Source organism: Fundulus heteroclitus, chromosome 11 (genome assembly GCF_011125445.2).
Source record: "Fundulus heteroclitus isolate FHET01 chromosome 11, MU-UCD_Fhet_4.1, whole genome shotgun sequence".
Taxonomy (NCBI): Eukaryota; Metazoa; Chordata; class Actinopteri; order Cyprinodontiformes; family Fundulidae; genus Fundulus; species Fundulus heteroclitus.
Genome location: NC_046371.1, coordinates 14,768,915 through 14,785,820, shown reverse-complemented (window position 1 = coordinate 14,785,820; position 16,906 = coordinate 14,768,915). Strand labels below are relative to the sequence as shown.

At 39.4% G+C, this 16,906-nt stretch overlaps 1 protein-coding gene across 1 annotated transcript; it reads left to right on the top strand.

Moving 5' to 3' along the window:
* The first annotated feature begins 1,137 nt into the window (after positions 1–1,137).
* Positions 1,138–8,994, top strand: LOC118564533 (ras-related protein Rab-39B-like). The gene is made up of 4 exons (XM_036142914.1): positions 1,138–1,458; positions 3,208–3,440; positions 5,526–5,796; positions 8,799–8,994. The coding sequence occupies exons 2-4, from the start codon at positions 3,226–3,228 to the stop codon at positions 8,952–8,954; spliced, it is 642 nt and encodes a 213-aa protein (XP_035998807.1). The 5' UTR covers positions 1,138–1,458; positions 3,208–3,225; the 3' UTR covers positions 8,955–8,994.
* Positions 8,995–16,906: the final 7,912 nt, after the last annotated feature.

Genomic DNA, 16,906 nt, shown 5'->3' with positions numbered 1-16,906 from the left:
AGGGGCAGTTCTTCCAGGTGGTCGTTTTTATCAAGTTTAAAGTTCTTTCAAAGGATTAATTTTACAACTTTCCTTACGTCTGCTACCTAGTCCTTATTTTGTACATTACGATATGATAGAGTCGGTAGCTGCGTTATTTGTCAAATTGCCAACTAAAAAAAGGGTTACACCTATCCCGTCTGCAAGGAAAAAGAACGTTTGCTGTATGTCTGCGGCAAATACTAACGATACAGCATTGCAGTTTGAATCAATCTCTAACTTTCGTCTTGGAGTAATTGGTACTTTCAAGTGCTGCTCGGAAACCTTGCAATCAGTCTCAGCACGCTTTCAAAAAAGTCATGATTACCTGAGTAGGCTAGCTACTGTAAACGTAACGGTTTATAAACTATGTTTTCTTAAATGCCATTATGAGTTATTTATACAAGCTACAACATTTCATCAGGTCAAGTGAGGGTTTTACAGTGGAGATCCCGAAAATGGGAACTGTTGAACACATTGAATGGATCTTTGTTGATTTTCCTGTTACATCAATTCTCTGTCAGATCATTCCGTTATGGTATTATTTCAAGTTACTGTCATATCAGCGTGTCTTAATAGTCCTTAACTACACGTGTTCTGCAGCATTATAAAATAGAAAACCCCTTTATTTGTCACTCTGGGGGTGGATCCAGTGGATTCGCAGCAAAATACACTCTGGTACACACAATAAAACAATAACAACAAAAGTATAAGTATATGACGTTAAGACATCGATACACAAGGGTAAATACACAGAATATGAATAAACAGGAAATGTACAATGGATGTACATGGAAGTGTGTACAAATTGTGCTATTTTATATTCGTGCAAAAAGAAGACCATGCACAAAAATACTGATTATTTTGTTACATTTCTTTTCACAAAGGGCTTCAAGTGTGTCAAATTACAAAAGTTACACAAGTCGCAAAAGTTGTCAGTTATCTACATTTTTTTTTTTTTTCCTCGCACGAAGTGACCAGGCTAAATGCATCAGTATCATGTAGACATTGTGTGTTTTTATTTTTGGAACATTTCTTTCCTCCAGTCCTTGAATGCAGCATCCTGGGAGTTTTCCGCTGCGCAGCCGCCGGTGCAGTTACGGTACTGGTGCTGATGAGGGCGAGGAAGAGGTGTTTGTGCGCGATACCGCGGCTGCTGCTGCTGCTGCTGCTGCTGGTGGCTCTGCGTCCTGCTGCTGCCATTTCGGATGATCACACGGAGATACCAGCAGCTCCCATCATAAGCTGATGCGCGCACTCAGCAGCTAGCTTGTGTACTTTTTAAACCGTGATGCCAGACGGGTTCATGTGCGTCATCTTAGGGGGGTTATTTCTGTAAGTTGCTGCATCACAGCTACCGACAGCCTCAGGGGTCATTTTCAGGAGACACAATCTTCAACATGGAGCTTGTTTTTTACTGCAGCTGAGCTCTGAATCAAGGTAGGCCACCATTCATATGTATTCATCTGCATCCTAAATGCATAGAATAAAAGATGCTCCTGGGATGATACGGGCAGGATAAAACGGATAAAACCCCTTTTCTTCTACCTTTTCGGGAATCTGGGTAACAACAATGCGTTTTTTCTGCGTGTATTTCTTCGTTGAAAGTAAATGCCGTGCTCCGACGCCTCGTTTTGTGTTATTGCTGAGTATCATCTACTCTACAATCCACATGGGGCTAACTACACCACTGTTTATTGAGTTGGAGGGGAGTGGCCTCCCCCCTCCCTCCCATCCCCAAAAAATTAGATCACCCCACTGTGAATCACATGCACTAGCTTGATGATTTGAGTTTTTTCTTCTGGTGTCATAAACAAATAATTACTCCTATAATCAACACAAAGCGGAGCTCAAACTGAATGTATTCAATCTTTTTAAAAAAGATGCACTATTTCTAACACAAAATTAGACTATTTCTTTTGAAAGCATTTTCCTTTTTTAGACATTTCCAGTGCCTCACAATGGTATCAGTAGTCATTGAACATTTTTGCATTTTGCCACATTTTATGTCATAGACGAAAACAAAGCGGTGCATAACTGCGGAGTAGAAGCACATAAAAATCTGAAGGTACTGCATGTTTAAATACTTGGTAGAACCACATGTAGTTGCAGTCCCAGCTGCAAGTCTTTTAGGGGTATGTCGCTACCAGCTTTGCACATAAACTGACATTTTGTGTCCATTCTTCTTTGCAAGCTATCTTGAGATCGGACATATTGGGAGAAAATTCAATATTAGGCCTGGACTTTGTCTGAGTCGTTCTTATAGGTATAAATGCTCTGATCTACACCATTCCACTGCAACTCTGGCTGTATGTTGCTGGAAGCTAAACCTCCTCTCTCCACTCTGAGGTGTTTGGCAGCAGATTTTCTTCCAGGATTACTCGGTAATTTAGCTCCATCCATCTTCGTATCACCTCTTACAGGCGTCTCTGTTCCTGCTGGAGAAAAGCATGAAGCTGCCACCGTCATATCTCACTGCGGCGTTGTTGATTCCGCAACTAATGTTTTGCATGTAATCCAGAAAGTAAAAATTTGGACTCATCTCTCCAGATGGGGTACGGCAAACGGCAAACTGGATCTCTTGTTGATTCATTTTTGTTTATTTGGAGGAGATAAACAACCTCTACCTGAACAGTGCTGCTCCTCTCATGTTTCCTTTTGGCATCTCTGATTAATGGTCAACTTGCCCCCTAGCTTAGGTGGACTGCCATGTCTTTTTAACTTTTTTTTTATTTGTAAAGCATTTTGAAAACAATCTGTCCAATTTTCATCTACTTCACATTTATCTACTTTGTTTTAGTATATAAAATCTGAATAAAATACATTAAGGACTGTGACTAACAAAATGCTCAAACTTCAACATATATGAGTACTTGTAGCAGGACACTGTACATGGAACTAGTGAAGGAACATATCTATATAGATAGATAGATAGATAGATAGATAGATAGATAGATAGATAGATAGATAGATAGATAGATAGATAGATAGATAGATAGATAGATAGATAGATAGATAGATAGATAGATAGATAGATAGATCACATAATTGGCCAACAAACTGATCAGAGAAGATAATCTGAACTATCCATGACACAAAGTTAAATCTTTGTAATGTGAGCTTTTGCTTCTTTCCTCTGATTTTAAGCTCAGTTTAAAACCTACTAACGCATTTTTTTTTCTGCGACAGATTAAACTCACATGAGACATGGAGACAATATGGCTGTACCAGTTCCGTCTGATCGTCATCGGAGACTCCACGGTGGGCAAGTCGTGTCTCATCCGGAGGTTCACGGAGGGCCGCTTCGCCCAGGTGTCAGATCCCACCGTGGGGGTGGACTTCTTCTCTCGCCTGGTGGAGATCGAGCCGGGAAAGAGGATCAAACTTCAGATCTGGGACACTGCGGGGCAGGAGAGGTTCAGGTACAGACCTCCTCTAGCTGCTCTTTTTTTTCCCAGCCCTATGACGTGAGAACAAAACATCTTTTAATTGATTTCAAAGGGTATTTTTATTAATCCTCCATCCCATTCATGGTTGTATTGTTTCTTTTAATGCATGGCTCAGTTCCTGTCTTGGTTTCTATGTTATTCTTGCTTTTGTAAAGCTCCTCTATTGTGTTCCCTTAGTTGGAATATTTCTTGTCTTTGAATAATGTTGCAGAGCTTGTTCCTTGTGAATTCTCCTTTAACTCCTTCTTTATCATCTGCAGTGATGTGAAAAGAATAAAGAGACCCTGATTCAGTGAAAGAAACGCTCATATATCAATGCTGATATGAGTTTTGTGAAGACTTCTTTTTAATCTTTGGAAATTGAAATGACTGGGCTCCACTTGAACATCAAACTTTTACCTTGTTTTCATGTTAATAAATATCTGCCAAAAAAATGCCTTTTCGACTGAAGAAAAACAAACACCCTATATCTCAATTCTCACCCAGTCCTTGACAGATTTAAGTCATTGTCACGTTGCAGGGTCCTATTCTGCATCAGCCTTTTTTGTAAAATAGACAGTATCACATTTCCTTCAGTGACTCTCTCATTCAGGGTAGAGATCATGGTGAACACCCATGATGGTGAGCTGGCCATGTCTTGCTCTAGCAGCATCCCCAAACCATGGCCCTCACACCTCCATGCTTGAGGTCCCCTCCTTGCATACCTCCTAGGAAAGTTTACTTAATCTCCTTGTAATTGCAAAGACATGCATGTTCGTATCAAGAGGCTGTTTTGGGTCCCATTGTTGACATTTTAGGAGTTTTTAGGAGATTTCTAGCATCTTGCAGGCCGCCTCCTGGGTGAACTTGTTTGGACAACACGTTGGCAGAGGTTTAAATGTCCTCCGATTGTAAAATACCTTCCCTACTGTGGAATGGCTGATTTAAGATTTCCTTCAAAACCCTTTTTAAATCCTTTATCAGACTCACAAGCTGCTACAAGCTTCTTTCTGAAGGCGTCAGACAGCTCTTTGGGTCCCACCCCGCTTCCTGTGGCCCTAACATGACGCTTAAGTGTGATTTACCTATTTTAAATGAGAATCAACTGGAGTGAGGAGTATCCTAAATTATTCAAAGTCAAAAATAGCTTTTTTTGTTACTCTTCAGAGGAAAATCTAAAAGGTCTTTTCCTGAGGGTTTTTTTTTTGATATGTTACATGATTTTTTTCAAGTAACATATAAATATGAGTTAACGTATTGTTAACTCATATTAAATTGTCCAAATATGTTAGAAACCCCTTCAAACTGTTGCAAGGTGTCCTAATTTTCACATGGCCACAGATTTAACTTTAAACACCTTCTTACTCATGTAACATCTTTTTATTCTCCCTTAACCAGTATTTACGCTCCAGGTTTATTACCACAGAGACCAGAAAAGAAGAAAACGTGACAGAGCTTCATCATTAGTCGTGCTCTTTCCATGGCAGTGCTGTTTTTATCACTTAGTCCCATTTTGCATGTCGTTTAATTAGCGGTGATTCATTTTGAGATTCCCTGCCTCTGTAGTAGTTTAGTTAACATTTGACTGGTTTACATCAACACATGTCGAAATGGCTCGGTCAAAATCTAGACCTAAGTATACTTAATTTTACGTTTTTAGGACACTATGTACCTAACTGGATTGGGCTCGAGCTTTTATTGAAAGAATTGGCATACATTCAAAGCTCTAGATAAAGCTGATAGAGAAATAAGCAAAAAGAAACAACAACCTTGGAGCTGTAATCGTCATTAAATGTTATACAAGGTACTTATTCAAGGATGCTGAACACAAATTCCCACCATATATTTCTGATTTTGATTGCCAAGAAAATCTGAAAAATCAAGCATCCTTTTCTTTCCAGTTCAAAAAGGTGCTCTGCTTTGTGTTGCCCTAAGACAAATATTCCGAATAAAAGACATTGAAACGTTTGGTTTTAAGTGCGGCAAAATTCAGAAACAATTAAAAAACCTTTTGCAAGACACCTCTATGTGCCAATAAATTAATAACACCAGCAATCCCACGTCCATCTGCCCATCCAGGTCCATCACCAGAGCGTACTACCGTAACTCGGTGGGCGGCCTTTTGCTCTTCGACATCACGAACCGCCGCTCCTTCCAGAACGTCCATAACTGGCTGGAGGAGGCGCGAAGCCACGTCCAGCCGCACAGCATCGTCTTCCTGCTCGTCGGCCACAAGTGCGACCTGGAAGCCCAGCGGCAGGTGACCCAGCACGAGGCGGAGAAGCTGGCGGCGGCCTACGGGATGCGTTACGTGGAGACATCCGCACGGGATGCTATCAACGTGGAGAAGGTCTGTATATACAGTGATGGGTAAAAGTATTAGCACCCTCGGGGTCCCCCACACCCCCCCAAGTATATCCAGTCTTCACATTATGATATTTATTAGAGGAAGACGTTTCTCCATGCCCACATGGCCCTGTGTGAAAAAGTAATCGCCCCAATGCAGTACCATCATGCATTGTTGTGATTAAACAACTTTGATGAAAGCTGAGCTAAATCTAACTAGCCACATTAAATCTGATCTGTACAATCAATAGATCCCCTCAGTAGAAGCTGTCCAACAACATGAACTAGGCTAAAAGATCTCAAAAGGTCATGCATGTCCCAATCTGAAGAAAATTAAGAAGAGATGAGAAGTCACTGACAACTTAATGCTTAAAAGGGTAACGGTCATCTTCAGAGCTGAGGGATTCTAAGGAACATCAGTGAGAATCATTAAGATATGACATTCCTTTATGGGGCGAGACAGTGGCAAAGATACGCACAATTTTTAGTAATGAAAACAGCAAACAAATATAATGTTATTTCCAAGGCAACAGAGAAAGAGCTTATCAGAAAATATCTATCTATCTATCTATCTATCTATCTATCTATCTATCTATCTATCTATCTATCTATCTATCTATCTATCTATCTATCCTCATCTATCTATCTATCTATCTATCTATCTATCTATCTATCTATCTATCTATCTATCTGTCTATCTATCTGTCTATCTATCCGTCTATCTATCTGTCTGTCTGTCTGTCTGTCTGTCTGTCTGTATATCTATATATATCTCTCTCTCTCTCCATATTATATATATATATATATATATATATATATATTATAATATATACTATATATATATATATAGATATATATATATATATATATAGTTGTATATATGTATATATGTATATATATATATAATATATATATATATATATATATATATATATATATATAGTTGTATATATGTATATATATATATATATATATATATATATATATATATATATATATATATATATATATATATATATATATATTTAGTTGTATATATGTATATACATGTATACAACTATATATCTATATGTCTATATATGTATAGATTTGTAGATATAGAACAAATGAAGTAGTGGTAAACCTTAGCGGTAGTGGTCGGCTGACCAACATGACTCTGAGTGCGTTGACGACTCATCCAGATGGTCACAAAACAACCAAGAACGGCATCTAAAGTGCTGCAGGCCTAGCTTGCATCAGGTAAGGTCAGCATTCATGATTCAACAAGAAAAGAGAGCGACTTAGCAAACAATGGCATTGATTGTGGCGCTCCAAGGCCTAAACTACTGCAGCTACAAAAAAAAAAAAAAAAAAAAAAAAGATTTCCCAAAACCTTTGGGAAAATATTGTGTTCTGATGAGACAAGAGTATTTTTTTCTTTTCTTTTTTTTCGGAAGTGTGTCCCCATTACACTTGGTGTAAAACTAATAGAGCATTTCAGAAACAGCGATGACAGTCAAGGTGGTGATGTGATGGTCTGCCTCTGCTTTGCTGTTTCTGGACCTGGATGCCTTGCTGCAAAATGCAAGGCCATCAGTTCATGACCTTCAGCTCAAGCATACCTGGGTTATCCAGCAGGACAATGATGGAAAACACACCAACAGAAGGTTTTGAGGTGGCTTACTCAAAGTTCAGATAAATCTTGCTCAGATGCTTGGATCTGACCTTAAAAAAGACTTCATGCTTGAAAACCCTCCATGGTGGCTGAACTAAAACAATTCTGCTGAGACAAGCGGGCCAAAAACATATCCACTCAAAACTCATCCACATGTGAAAGACATCACAAACACTTGAAGACAGTTGTTGCCACCAAGGACAACACAACAAGTTACGAGGTTTAGGGGGCAAGTACTTTTCATGTAGAGCTAGGTTGGTTAAGAAAAAGCTTTCGTCCCTTAAAGGTGCATAGACACGTCATTTGACTTTTTTTTTATTTAAAGGTCAGTAGCTCACACTGGTTGCATACAAGGTTTTTATGAAAGATTATCACATCGTCGTGGCATATTAGTTGTTATTTTGGTGTTTTATGCCTGTTTTTTTTCCAACTTGTTAGTAAATAGAGGTTTTTGTGTTTATTCACGTTTTTAACCGGAAGTACGTAGTGCCGGGTTTAAAACAAGGCAGCGGCTAACGGCTATTAGCATCTCCCAACCAAACAATGAGCAAAAGTCCAAGATTCAGTGAAAAAAGTGCATAAAAATACGATTCCAAGAGGGAAAAGACTGAAATGTCGCTGGGAGTACAGTATGAACGTTGGTGTTCACTGAAGCAGACGCTAAACCTGCCGATTGCTCAGATGTGACCGAAGAGTTGACGGATGTGATTGAATGCTCCGATATGAGGCTCTTAAAGTTGCTGTAGATAGGTATTTTTAATTAATAACGATTGGTCTTCGACGACTGCGAGCTTCCACTTTATTGTGATGCATTGCAGAGGGTCAGGTTCGGTCCGGTACTATTTACAATTTATTTATAAATTAAGAAAACCGGCATTATAATAGTTCTGCGATACTGCCACTAGATGTCGCCACATCTGTTTATATTTGTTAATCACACCGGAGAACAAATAATTTTTGGCTCAAAAAGGAATATCAAACCAATATCAAAATGGAGGCTTGGCGTATATAACCTTATTTTACAATGATCAAACGTTTTTTGGTCTTTTTCTATAAGCATATTACGTGGCTATATACCTTTAATAAATTATGTAATTTACCAATTGCTCTTTGCAGTTCCTTGGGTCATCTTTGCTAGATATTAAGATCTGTTTCATGATCAGAAACATAAATGTGGCAGAAAAGCGAATAGTGGTACACAGGTTCAGCCATTGGGCAAGGCAAGTGTATTTATAAAGCAATTTTCAATAACAAGACGGTTCAAAGTGCTCGCTGTCTGTTCGGCCTCATTCTAAACTCACACGCCCGCGAAGACATTTAGCTCTGACTGAGCTATTTTTTTTCTACTTCAGGCATTTGTGGATCTGACGAGGGAAATCTTCGAGCTGGTCCGAAACGGTGACATCCAGATCCAGGACGGCTGGGAAGGCGTCAAAAGCGGATTTGTTCCCAACACGGTCCATTCCTCCGAGGAGGTCACCAAAGGGAGTCGGCAGTGTTTCTGCTGATGGATGCAGATCTGGAAAGTGGTATAAATATAACCTCACCAGACTGAAGCTCTCTGCAGCTTTTTGTTGGGGGGGGGGGGGGGGGTGGAGAGAGACTGTTCCTCACTTTAATCCTATTGTACATCTCCGACAAATCATCCATTTAAAGCTACGCTCAGATTCCCAACAGGTGTAGAAGCACAAGAAGCATCCTGACCGCTCACCTTTCCGTCTGCATGTAAACGTGTGTCTGTAGCTTTTAGCAACACTGCAGCCACTTTAGGCCTTTTTTTTTTCTCAATTAGTAACTCCTGTGTCTGGTTATGCTGTAGCCAAAGACTCATACTGCCAGTTTGGTGTCTGTCATCTGCTCATGTAGCCACATGAATTCAGCCTGGAACGAGGACACCGAGACTGAGCCTCAAGCACACCGCCATCCATTACGGAAGAAAACACTTTCACTGTCCAAGTGGACAACCTGTGCTACGAATGTGACTGGATTATACATGGAGTGAAGGTGCAGGACAATAGAGGCAACCAATCAAGCCAACAGTAGAGACGCTGCCGTTTCTTCGCCTGTTGGGGATAGTCTGTGAGAAGGACCATGATCTGTAAGCACCCACTGACTGCCACTAAGACAAGATCATTGACACAATCATTTTCCTACTTTTGTTTCTGATTGAGTCCATTTGTGTGGACCCCCAAAAGCGTTTTAAAAAGTGGTTATTTCATGTTGTGCATCTCTTTAATTTATAAGCTATATTCCCGCCCAAACCCATGGATCCGTTCTATGTGCTATAGCTATTCAAGTCTGACCCGTTCTTGTCTGTATCTAGCCTGGAAGAAAATGCACTGAAAATGTCACCTTTTTTTTAGCATATAGCTCACGTCCAAATTTAGCCTAAACGTTGAAAGTCAGGCTCGGTGAGCCCATTCGATCGACCCGAACCACTTTTCTGTCATGTTTATGTGTCCATGGATGTGTGTCTGTTTAAAGGAACGTTTAATGTTCAACCACTCGTTATGACATCAATTCACAGAAATGAACTGAATTTCAAAACAATTGATTTCAATAAAAACAATCAAAGATCTAATTAACTCCTATTCTGGAGAGAAATATTAGAGGTGAGCTCAAACTGTAAAATCCTGATTATAGAATACAAGAACACCTACGCTTTGTGACAGAGCAATTAAAAAACTCCCTTTTTGTGATTAAATTTGACCATTTATCCTGTCAATGCTCCAATTGTGCATTGACAATAACACATTTTGACGATAACACATTTTTATTAACGTTATATATATATGTATATATATATATATATATATATATATATATATATATATATATATATATATATATATATATATATATATATATATATATATATATATATATATATATATATATATATATATATATTGTTGGTGGGCTGTCCAGGATTGTTATTTTAAATCAGTCCACAAATCTTACAATGTTCGTGCAGCAGATGGTTAATCTGAACTGAATTATCGAGGGGTCTCATCAAAGCATTGGAAGGTTCCCTGATAGTTCTTAAAGAGTTACACCAGCACTGAAACCAACCACCAGGGAATGTTTAGGGAACCTTTTCTGGAACCTTTTCTTGCAGGAAAAGCCACCTGGCCAACCCTTCCTTGTGCTGTCAACCAGCTGATTAAAATGTAAGAAATTATCCAAGGTTTGAAGGTGAGATGCATTGCACCGCAGTCCGGTTTAAGGGTGGCCGTTTCCTCGTTGACTGCTTATGCATAAAAGCAACAGAAAACATCAAGAACACAACTCACAAATTTGTTATTTTCATTTAGGTGGTGGTGTGATCCTATTTCTGGCTTCACCCTGGGTAATTACACATATGGCTAATAAAAAAATTTTAATAAAAAAATAATGTTACATTGCATAATGCTGCTATGCTAAATTTGATCAAGGCAGGGTAGGAATAGGTGAGTCAGAAGTCTAGGGACCAACCGCTAGAGCCGTTTGTCCGTAATTAATGAAACAGACACTGAATTATATGGTGCAGGCAGCATGCATTTGAAAAAACAACAAAAAGAAAGCAAAATAAACACAATACTACAGATATTTACAATACCGCCCTCAAATATCCATAATTGTAACAGGTGAACAAAGTTAACACAGGAAAAACACTTTGAATCATGTCCATAAATGTCCCCATCCATAGATGGCACCTGTCAGCACTGTTACCAGCTGAGACACACAGGAGCACAGGTCAGGATTGTATTGTCCATATTACTTGAAAGTTTTCCGTGCTCAAATGTTTTGTCCATAACTAAGCGGGAACGTGTGGTGTGGTTGTGTGAATCAGTGCAATGAGCGTGGAGCACAGGCTGTGAGATGCTCCTACCAGACCAGTAGGCGAGGGTTTGCGTGTTCCTCTGGTTCTTTATTGATTTTCAGGAGCTCCCCATCCTATTTAACCCAAGAGTCACCCGGGCTGTATTAGACAAACAGGACTAGTAAAATAACCACACACTGCATATCAACTAGAGCTTTCACAAGCACTTATTGTGTACGAACAAAAATCTTAATAAAATTGAACTAATAAATATCTATGTATTTACAATCACAAATGTACAATTGTGAACAATCATTTACTTTTGCAAGTATAAACGGATAAAGATAGCTCTCTCTCTCTGAAATGTGACTTCCGATTTTGTACATGTGTGAATGTATTTGGTCTTCCTGTAGATATAAACGTCAAAGGCGAGATCACCTGGGTTACAGCACCAAAACATTAGTTCATAAGGAGTTTATCCAGTCACTTTGTTTTTGGTACAATGAGAGGTGTAACAATCTTTCCATTTTGATTTCAGTTTTTCTTCAAGAGTTCCCAATTTTCCTAGCAATGTGCAATTAGACCTTTCAATAGCATTTCCTCTTGGGTGGATTCCTGAAACAGCACACAGCCCCTTTATCAGTTCGGACTCAAAGTCCGGCCCTTGATCTGTATGTAGCCTTTCTGCAATTCCAACATCGACAATAAAGTTGCCTCAAAGACGCCTGCCGACTGTTCTTGCCTTTTGATTTGGCATTGGAATGGCATAAGCAAACTCGGTGAAGTGATCTGTCAACACTAGAATGTCTTCGGTATTGCTGATGTCAGGCACAAGACTGAGGAGATCCATACATACGTTTTGGCTCCACTTCCTCATTCTCGGCCAATAGAAGTGGATCCTGGCAGGGGTCGACTTCATGTGGTGTCTCACTGCAGCTATCGTCTGGGAGATATCTGGCTAACTGAGTGAGATCCATTTTTTTTATTGTCAAGATGGAAATCTTTGAAACTCTTGCCATGAAAATCTCCAAAGCTGTGTTAGGGAAAAAGGAAATGAAACACCACACCAATCTTCCCAGCAATACTACTTTCAAACACAGAGAATGACCCATTTATCCAAAAGACACAGACGCTGTTCGTAAAAATCTCAGTGAACTTTTGGATGCCGGGGTTAGAGAATCAGAATCACCAGTCTCATCACCAATAGCTGTCAGGAAGAAGAACTGAGACTTTCAACTTTTCAACCAATTAAAGACACATATATTATGCTCCACTTGTTAGAATCATTCACAGCCCACACTGGATCAAAATGGTTCCCTGTGCTTGATCTCATGTCTGGTTTTCATCCACTAAAAATGGACGAAGCAGATAAAGCCAAAACCGCCTTTTGGATTTTGAGAGTTCAGCTGGATGCCCCTAGGAGTTGCACCATCAACTTTTCAAAGACTAATAGAGAAGTCCATGGGTGATTTACGCTTGAAAGAGGTCCTAGTGTTTTTGGATGACTTGATTATATTCTCCAACACCCTTGTGGAGCATAAAAATCATCTGCTGAGAATGCTGAATCGCTTGGATTAAAGCTTACTTTGGAAAAAAGTCAACATCCATCCGATATTTGGGCCACATTGTTTCAGTGAAAAGTGTCGAGACGGATCCAGAAAAGGGCACTACCTTGAAATCCTGGCCAATTCTGACTAGTATGAGGACTGAGCTCTTTTCTGAGTTTCACCAGCTTCTATAGATGCTTTACAAAGGGGTACGCCACCATTGCCAGCCTATTGACGATCTCGATCATGGCTTCTCATCAAACAAACTTCCCACCAACTAAGTGCTTTCCACTTGCACACAGAGGGCAGCACCCCAGGACTGGGTGCTGCCATCTACCAAGAGAGCATGAAGGGAAACTAAGGGCGATGGGTTTTGCTAGTTGGGGATTGTCAGTCAGTTAAAGTAGCTATCCAGCTCATAAACCTGAATTCTTAGCTCTGAAGTGGAGTTTGACAGAAAAGTGACAAGATTTGTATGGAGCAGATTTCACAGTCATCACAGACAACCGACTTACTTTGTACATCCTGACATCTGCTAAACTGGAAGCCGCCAGCCATCTTTGGTCGTCTGCGCTCTCAATCTTTTCTTTCAAGAGGCAAAAAGTCGCTAAAAAACAATCTGGGTGGAGATGCACTCTCCCATCGTGCATTTGGAGATGCCTTCTTACGTGAACCTGCTCAGTGGCTTTGAAAAAACACAACTGTGTTTCTGAGGGTCAGCAAAGACTACACAGCTGCCAGAAACCTGAGATGGTTTCCATTAATGGAAAACTCCTGTATAGCACCAAGAGAAGAGAAAACGCTGTTCGTTTGTTATTGTGAAGCCCTTGGTGTATCGTCATTGGCGTTTGTGAGCACAGGACTGAAGCCACACAGGTTGCTAGATTTGCCCTGACGGCTGCGATCACCATCAAACTGCTCAGTGGCTTTGAAAATTCTTGAGTGAAACGGTGAAACCAGTTCCAGGGACGAGAGGAGACGAAGTGACGATTAACTCAATCTTTAGCTGACAGCTGAACACAGACGATGCATGTGAGTCTGTGTGATTTCCCCTTTTGTTAGCAAGTTGTCTTTTAAACCAGATTAACCAGTGTTTTTGCATTTTCCTACTGTTTTGTCAGACGCAAAAAAAATATATTTTTTTAAGCTTGATTTAAGCTTGATTCATTAAAGTAGAATGTCTTCTGAGTGCCTTTGGATGAAACAAGTTGAAACCCACTGAGTTAACTCACCGTTTAACCGTATAAATGTATTGAGCCTGTGAATATCAACAAGCACGCTGTAAGCTGACCAGAAACCCATCGACATCACAGCACATGTAATTCAAAGAGTTGATTTGAAAGCAATCCTTGATAAAAAAAAAAAAATTGACGTGGTTATGACTCTGGATTTATAACAGTTATACACTGGAAACATAAAAAAAGAATAAAATAAATAAATAAAAGATTTGGTTTGTGACATAAACCCATAGAGGTGATTAAAGCCGTGGTAATTTGTGGCTGAACTGGTAACTGACTAATAAGTTCACATGTACGGCCGCTAGAGGGCAGAACCTTTCTCTCAAGAAGAAACCGTGAACCAACGATTTTATTGCAAAAATGCTGCAAAGTTGGGCAAGAAAAAGTACCAGACAGCATCAGCTTTTTCACTAATACGTTTTATATGTCTTTAACCACAAATATGCATTGATCCTTTTTGAAACAGCGCCTAGACATACATGTTAAACCCTAAAGAGTAAACGTTTATTAGAAACTTCCCATATGTATAAATAGAAGAGGTTTAGGGGCCAATGGTCTAGAGATGGGCCCTTTCTTAATTGAACGTCGTACAGAAAAATACAGTTTTGGTATGAATATGACATGGAAGGCTTTTAATTATAATTAAAAAAAAATTGATTGTATTGCCTTATATTTACCTGGTTCCTGTAGGGCACTGATGAAGTATGCAGCTTGCGACAAGTAGGGTAGCTATGTAGTACTTACATGGTGTAATACAACTAATTCATTCAGGTCACTGATTGGATTTAAAAAAGTAACTTTATCGGAGGCCTGTCTGTGACTCAGCAGACCATTTTAATGTGTTTTAGTAGCACAATTATCTCGTAGCTATCTAAAATTAACTAAACCTACTATTGCTGCATTAACTGTGCAGATATATTAGATGCAGGTGAGAAAACTAAAAATTCAAATTTGATTTTATTCAGACGTTATCTGTCAGCAGGGGTTAGGGTTGCAATTCTTGTGGAATCAGAAAATCAAAGAAAGATTGCTGAAAAGTAAACATTAATGAAAGAAACGGAAGGAACATAGTTGAAAGGTGCAGAGGGATTTGAACATGAAACAGCAGTCAAAGTTGAAAACAGAGACCTGACAAAACATCTGTAAGGATATTCTGCCACAGCAGTAAACACACAATAATGTTATTTTCCTAGATGCTTTGTGAACAAATAACTGAAATGGCACAATTTAAATAATATCCACCAGGTAAAGGGTTCATCTATAACAATACTACATTGTGGATTATAATATTGGAAACACAATTTTTCCCCACTGTGAAATGAAATCAAACTTTCCTGTTTCAATAAGGGTCATTCCCATTTGAGTTCATGGGAGACACAACTAAGACGAATTATGGTCCTCCACAAGTCTGGTCCAGCCCTGGGAACTGTTTCCAGATGCCTCAAGGTGCCACATTCACCTGTGCAAACATGGCAGATGTTAGACAGCATGGGACTGTCTGTCCGTTCATCAGACCGTTAAAAGATTGTGACGGATTCTTTCGCAGAGTTAAAAAAGTGTTCTTGTATGAAACAAAAACAGAAGGCCGTGTGAAGACAGCGTCTTTATCCAGAGCTCTGTACCAACATGACCTGAGGAGCCCCGCAGAGAGGAAGCAGCAAATACTCCAAAAAGTAACATTAAAAGCCACATTACAGGCTGTTAATACACTCTCAGTGACTGATGGAGACAAATCCTGGGGTCATGATGATAGAATTGAAATCTTCAACCATAATGACAATCGTTAAACTGTTTTTGACAAACAAGCCTTGGTATTGTTGTCAAAAGGTTTTCAGAACTCTTCCATGGTCGCCATTTTCTGAGTTTCTTTTTTTCTTATTGTTGACTCATGGAAGCAGACCTTAACTGCAAGAAGTTCTGCATTCTTTTGCGACTTCCTGGATACATTAAACTGCAGGTGGAGTTTTTTCTCTGGTAAGCGCGATCACTTCTGGGAAGGTTAACCCCAGTTCCATGTATTATCCATTTTTGGATAACGATCCTAGCTTCGGTTCACTGGAGCACCGAAGCCGCTGTATCCGTCTCCAGAGTGAATGATGTTCTTGAATTTTTGCGGGCTTTCAACATACCTTGGGTTGTCAGACAGGTTCTGAGTGATTCTACAAGTCTGGACAGCTGGCCGGCTACATGCACGGTCAAGTTGGTTTGGATAGCTCAGAGTGTTGTTATATTCACTCAGGTTATTTGAAATTAAAACTAATGTTCTACATAGTAAAGTACGGTGAAAAAGCAAGAAAATAAATCTGTAAAGTGGAAATACCTTTTCACTGTACTGTATTTAAACATAATTTTACTTTCTTGTTGAGGTTAGGTAAAACAGGAAGTGGCAGAAGCGTAAAAAGGAGTTAAAATTGGGAGTTTGTATGTTGTGAACTTCCTGTTTGCTGTATAAAGAACAGGCTTACTCTGCCACAGAAAGCTTAGCAGCCATTTTTATATCTTCAGGTTTTTTTTTTTCAAATTATATAGTATATATTCTTTCAAAATAACCCTGGACTTTCCTTTCAAAAATACTAAAAATACTGTTTCTTCGAAGAGGAAATCAACCTATTGTTGAAAGCTTTTACAAAAAGTAAAATATGTAATCAGGAAGCGAACTTGTTTAGTCCTGCTTTTGTCTGGATTCAGAGTGAAAACAATCCTCCCAAAAAAGGTAAGCCCTTTTGCAACCAACAAAACCTGACTGTGTTCACAGCGAGGTGAGTAATCAGTGAATCACGATAAAACTGAGACGCCTGGCATTCAGCTCCGTATCAGGAAACAACAAAAAGCATTTCCTGAAAAAAAAAAAAAAAAACAACAAGCAGGGACAC